This window comes from Bison bison, unplaced genomic scaffold (assembly GCF_000754665.1).
Source record: "Bison bison bison isolate TAMUID 2011002044 unplaced genomic scaffold, Bison_UMD1.0 scf7180017848281, whole genome shotgun sequence".
Lineage (NCBI taxonomy): Eukaryota > Metazoa > Chordata > Mammalia > Artiodactyla > Bovidae > Bison > Bison bison.
In genome coordinates, this window is record NW_011478854.1 from 7715 (window position 1) to 14232 (window position 6518).

The window sequence follows — 6518 nt, forward strand, 5'->3', positions numbered from 1 at the left end:
CGATTGCACTTCAGAATTACCTTGGGATATTGTTACAAAACATCTGTATTGCCTCCATCTTTGCCACCCTTGTGGTCTATAATAGGACCAAGAATTTGCATTTTAATATAATTCCTTCAAGATTCCAATGCATAAGCTTGGTTTTCTGATTAAAACTTTTGGCACATATCCTGAGATATGTCAAATTTCACTTGCAATTATTTACAGTAAACTTGAAGATCTATTTCTCCAGCTGATATCTCTCTTTTAAACTCTTGCTTTATCCATTCATTTGAAAAGGATACTTCTTGAACAATAACAATGGCTGGATACTTTACTATAGATGATAATATAGAGATCAACAAAGCAGTCACAGTTTTTACTGCCCTGGAATTTGCAGCCTAATGGTTGAATCAGATATTAAGCAAATAATTATACAATTTGCTTCTACAAAAGCCATTCCATTACCTAAAATGCAGTGTACAATTTTTAGTGTGCTTAAGAATCACTTGGGACTCATTACAAAAGGAGATTCCTAAGATCAACTTCCATACCCCACCGTGAATTGAATAATATTTTCAAAAAACGACCTAGGAATCATTTTGTCATAATATGTAAAACTATGGTCTACATTATAAATGCCTTAACAAGGCATAAAGTAGGGCCACAGTTCTCATTTTCTTAACTTCATCCTCATTATCGATTACTGTCTTATAAATTATCTATATTCAGCATTTACAGAATTACATGCTGGCAACCCACTCCAGTACTCTTGCCTGGAAAATCCCATGGACGGAGGGGCCTGGTGGGCTGCAGTCCATGGGGTGGCTAGGAGTCGGACACGACTGAGCAACTTCACTTTCACTTTTCACTTTCATGCATTGAAGAAGGAAATGGCAACCCACTCCAGTGTTCATGCCTGGAGAATCCCAGGGACGGGGGAGCCTGGTGGGCTGCCGTCTATGGGGTCACACAGATTCAGACATGACTGAAGCGACTTAGCAGCAGCATGCTGAGCAAATTCTTCAGTACAAAAAAGAGTATATCTCAATCTAGACTCTGTCTTACTTTCATCTTTACAGCTCATTATTTTCTTAACATATACATACTCTTAGAAAAATTCTGCCATTTGCTGTTCCTTAAATATTCTCTCCTTAAAATTTCAGATATTGTTTAAATGAGAATTTTAAGCTATGCTAGAAATATAACACCATCAACTTTATTTTTTTTACATCTATAGCCTGATCTTCCAGAAATATACCTGAAATATATGATTTACTCAAAATATATTTGATGAATGCATGCAAGTATGAATAAAATGAATCCATTTGCCAGAAATACACTCTTCTATTTGTGATAGTTTTGTTTGCGTCTTTGTTTTTTTGATGTACAGTTGTCTACTTGTTTTGATTTCCTTATTAGCTTGTATGGGCTTGAAGAGTAGTGACTGTTTATTCATCAACCTTTCATTTCCTTCCTTCCTTTCTTTTCTCTTTCCCTTTCTTCCTATATTTTTCTCCCTTCTTTTCCTTTCTATATTACTTTCCTGTGTCTATCAAGGTCCCTCGCTTTGATTAGGCAATATGCTGAACTTATTTGAGAAGACGTGGGAAAATAGGAGAAGAAAACAGAAGTGTAGGAATGGAATGAAAATGGGAAAATTTTATAAAAAAGTCACTTCTCTCCACATCCCTGAAATTGTCATCAAAATCAGAGATTCCCACTTTCAAAAAAACTATTTGCAGTCAGCCTCCTGAGCGCCCCTTTGACATCCTTGTTCCTCAGACTATAAATGATGGGGTTCAGCATGGGTGTCACTGCTGAATAGAAAACAGAGATCACTTTATCTCTTTCATTCATTATCTTGGAGTTTGGTCTCATGTAGGCAAATATTGCTGAGCCATACAAGAGGACAACCACAGTGAGATGGGAGCCACAGGTAGAGAAAGCCTTGAGCCGTCCCTCCCCAGATTGCATCTGGATCACAGTGGAGATGATATTCCAGTAGGAGACCAGGATCAGGGAGACAGGAGCTAGGAGGATGGCCACACCCATTGCAAAGATGGCCATTTCTGTCCTGTAGGTGTCTGCAGAAGCCAGCTTCAGGAGGGCAGGAGGTTCACAAAAAAAATGGTTAATGATATTGTTCTCTCGGTAGGGCAGACACAACGTGAATGTGGTGTCCACCAGAGACACAAATGCTCCACTGGCCCAGGACCCTGTGACCAGCTGGGCACATACCCGATGTGTCATGATGGTGGTATAGTGCAGGGGCTTGCAGACAGCCACATACCGGTCATAGGACATCACCGCCAGCAGTGCACACTCAGTACCCCCAACCAGAAGTAAAACAACTATCTGTGTTGAGCATCCAGCAAAGGAAATGGTTTTCCTTTTTACTAGGAAGTGGACTAGCACCTGGGGAACTGTAGTAGTAGAAAAACAAAGATCAGCAAAGGACAAGTTTCTAAGGAAAAAGTACATGGGTGTATGGAGCCTGGAATCTATGTGAATGAGCGCAAAAATAAGCAGATTTCCCAGCACAGTCAGCAGGTAGATGATCAGAAAAAGGAAGAAGAGCAGGACTTGTGTGTGTGGATCCTGTGAAAGGCCCAGGAAGACAAATTCAGTCACATATGTTTGGTTTTCTTCTCCCATGAATATTTGATATTCTCTATAGGTCAGCACCAAGGAAAAAAAGCACACACATATTGATCGGTTAAAAACTATTTGAGTAACAAGTATTTTATCAATCAATATACAAAACTGGGCCATTGACTTCCAACTCTTATCTGCTTCCATATGTTAGAAGAAAGAGTTTTCTTTTTGCTTGGTAGTTCTGACAGTTGAAATCCATTTCTGATTTTCTCTGCCCTTGAACCTTTCGTAGAACCAGAGAGCTAGCAATCATCTTGAATATGCTATGTGACCGAGGCTTGGCTGGACTACACATAGTTCTGAGAAGATTTTAAGAGCTGCACACAGTGCATCCTTTCTTTTACATAAATTTGGGAAACAAACATACTGCAGTTGCTTTAAACCAGTTAGATTTTTATGCTGCAAACTGACAACATTTTTGTCAAGGCAGGTTTTTGTCTTTATATTTACAAATTAATCCTAAACAAGTGCTCTGAAGCCAGGAAAGGGAAGTTAAAGGAAGATATTGTTGTTTGTAATCCCGGCCCTTAAACAAATTCATCTGTCATTTGTTCTCAATGTGAGGAGGACACTGAGGTGCATCAGTAGAAATAGCTGCCTCTTTGGTCATTGTACTCTGTGGTGTCCTTTAAATATGCCCTATTCTGTCCTCAACACTCTTTTCTCTCTCTTTGCACAAAGCCTTTTGGCAAGATTCATACTAATTACCATGTGTCAGGCACTCTCCTGGGGCCAGTCATTATTGTTTCTTTATCCTTTTAATTTTAAATCTTAATTCCATGAGTTCATTATTATTATCCCCCAAATACAGATGATGAAACAAAGACTCAGAAATTTTCAAACTGGTTCATCTAAGCCTTTGTCACCCTTTCTATATCCTGCAATTATGTTCCTTTCTTACTAAAAAACTGGTTGTAGAGAAGGTTAAGGTTTAGCCCAGTTCTCTCCACTCCTTGAAGATAAATCCACAGACTTTCTCCATTTTAAGGGTTTTAGAGCTCATCCACTATGGCAGAGCTATTTATCAGTTCAGTTCAGTTCAGTTCAGTTCAGTTCAGTCACAGTCGTGTCTGACTATTTGTGACCCCATGGACTGCAGCCCACCAGGCTTCCCTGTCCATCACCAACTCTCGGAGCTAACTCAAACTCATATTTATAGGCACACAAATAACAGGCATATTTGAACATATTTTAAAGCATTTTGAGGTGTCATGCCTAAAGGACAACAGAGAGAATTCAAGGAAAAATATTGAGAAAACTGACAAAGATTATTTGCAGATCTCTAATTGTACACCTTTAAGAAATTCAAAGGGATCCAAAGCAAGCTTAGTAAGATGAGTAAGTGAAAAATAAGTAGAAATTTTAGTAAAAAAAAGAATTCCTTCACAGTTGCTAAACTTAACATTGTGCAGTTAAAAAACATTCAAAGACCTATGTGAAGAAAACCATGAAACATTATATTTGAATAAGTGAATAGGCAGATTAATTTTATGCATCAATTCAGTCAGTCGCTAAGTTGTGTCCGACTTACATGGAACATAATCTTGTAAAGATGTTCATTTCATCCAAATTCATCCATAAATTCATCGAAATTCCAACCAAATTCACAGAAGATTTTTGTAATGGAATTTAATAAACTTATTTTTAATTTCTTCTAGTTTCATAATTTTACACTAGAAAATGAGGTGTGGAAAATAAAAATGAGGGAGTAGAGGAAACATACCTAACCAGATATAAAATATATAATAAAATTTTCCTTCCCTACTAATATTGTATATACTGAACTGGCATAAAGCATTTGACCAATAAATATGTTATAGAACAGAAACATTTCCTAGTATGTATGAAAATTTTATATTTAACAAATGTGGCATCTGAAGTGTATCACTTCTAAATGATATAGAACAACTGGATATTCACTTTAGAATATAACATACATATGTTTATATAAACATATTTATACATACATATAATGTAAGTATCAGTTCAGTTCAGTCGCTCAGTCGTGTCCAACTCTTTGTGACCCCATGAATCGCAGCACTCCAGGCCTCCCTGTCCATCACCAACTCCCAGAGTTCACCCAAACTCATGTGCATCAAGTCGGTGATGCCATCCAGCCATCTCATTCTCTGTCGTCCCCTTCTCCTCCTGCTCCCAATCTCTCCCAGCATCAGAGTCTTTTCCAATGAGTCAACTCTTCACATGAGGTGGCCAAAGTATTGGAGTTTCAGCCTCAGCATCAGTCCTTCCATTGAACACCCAGGACTGGTCGTATAAGCAATAATTAATCCCAATTGAATTATCTAATTTTTAAAAACACTTTGATTTTCTATATAATTAGACAATCTATCTACCTATTTTTTGATTATCTATCGGTCTATTCAGTCTTTGGATAGTAAAATCTTTCCTAAACAAGCACACACACACGTAAACACTAAGAGAAAGAAATCATAAAGAAAAATGCCCACAAAACTGCCAATTTAAGAATATCAGAATGCCACTCTAAACAAAATTTAAAGTAAATAAACCTGAGAAAATATTTGCAAACACTTTAAAATTATCCTTAATATATAAAGGACTTACAAAATCAATTATATGTAACTGTACAACATAAATACATATATAGGCAAATTGTCAAACTTTGTATGTGATACATCATTTTAATCTTTGAAATCGAGTGTGAATGGGTGTGTGTATCTGTGTATACATGTATATTTGTGGTATATCTGTGTTTCCACAGTCATTTCTCCTACAGTGAGAGTCAACTGCTCATGGGCTGCTGCCATTTGTCAGGAGACAGCATAACTCACTGATTGGCAGTTGGGGCTCTGTAGCTAAACTACAGGGTTTAAATCCTAGTTTTTCTGATTGATGTGTGACCAATAGCAAATTACTTGGCTTTTCTGTGCCTTGCTTTCCTCATCTGCAAAATGATGAGATTAATAATACATATCTTATAGTGCTTATGTAAACATTAAATAACATACAAAGCATTTAAAGAAGTTAGGACAGTAAACAAAGCTAGCCCATAATATTATATAATATCCCATTACAGTAATGTGATTGTAATCTAGAAGTAACTGAAAGATTAGGAAAATTAAGGACAAAACAAGTAACACATGGCTGCTACGTCTGAGTGAGGAAAATGCTTCTTCTCCCTGTTTTTACACTTTTCTTTCTTTTGCCCTTTGTTCATCCTTTGGAAGTGGATCTGTGTTGCTAGCAGAATTCAATGTTAAGGCCAAATATGATAGGGGATGATGAGAGGCTTTTAGGTATATGGAATGAAGGGCAAAGACAAACTTAATAGTTTGATTTAGTCATGTTTTTCTCTCTTTTTGAAAGTCTTACTATGGAAATTTCCAAACATATATGAAAGTGAAGAGAATAGTAAATAAAATGTCAAATACCTAATAATAAGATTCAAATGCATTAATCAGTTTTGATAATTTGATCATCTAACTTATTAGAGTTTGACATAATAAAATATACTTATAGCTATTTAAAAGCTCCTTTATTACTGAAAGTCTAAAAGGGAAATTATTGTCATATAAGTCTAACATTGGAACCTAGCTTTTTCTCAAAATTCAAGCATAAAAAATAAAAATAACCATATTTAAGAATTCTTACAAAGTCTATTGTGCTATAGAAGAATAGTTTGTGTACATGATTTGTAGATCAATAGAAATTATTCTGTTAACAGTTATTATCCCCAGAAAGTAGAATTCTTGAGGGAGCAGGGCAAGTGACTGAGATCACACTTTTACTTTTTAAGCCTGTCTGTATTGTTTGATTTGTACAACGTAGCCTGCATTTTCTAAGTAAAAAAGAAAATTTAATTATTTAAAATGAAAAACCTGAATGAATTACAATGATAATAC

At 36.2% G+C, this 6518-nt stretch overlaps 1 protein-coding gene across 1 annotated transcript; it reads right to left on the reverse strand.

The window, feature by feature from the left end:
* Positions 1 to 1689: 1689 nt before the first annotated feature.
* Positions 1690 to 2637, reverse strand: LOC104992059 (olfactory receptor 2D3-like). The gene has a single exon (XM_010844800.1). The coding sequence runs from the start codon at positions 2635 to 2637 to the stop codon at positions 1690 to 1692; it is 948 nt and encodes a 315-aa protein (XP_010843102.1).
* Positions 2638 to 6518: the final 3881 nt, after the last annotated feature.

What these genes read in the sequence shown, in the direction of transcription:
- LOC104992059 (XM_010844800.1), bottom strand. Translation starts at nt 2,637, where the DNA reads ATGGGAGAAGAAAACCAAACATATGTGACTGAATTTGTCTTCCTGGGC.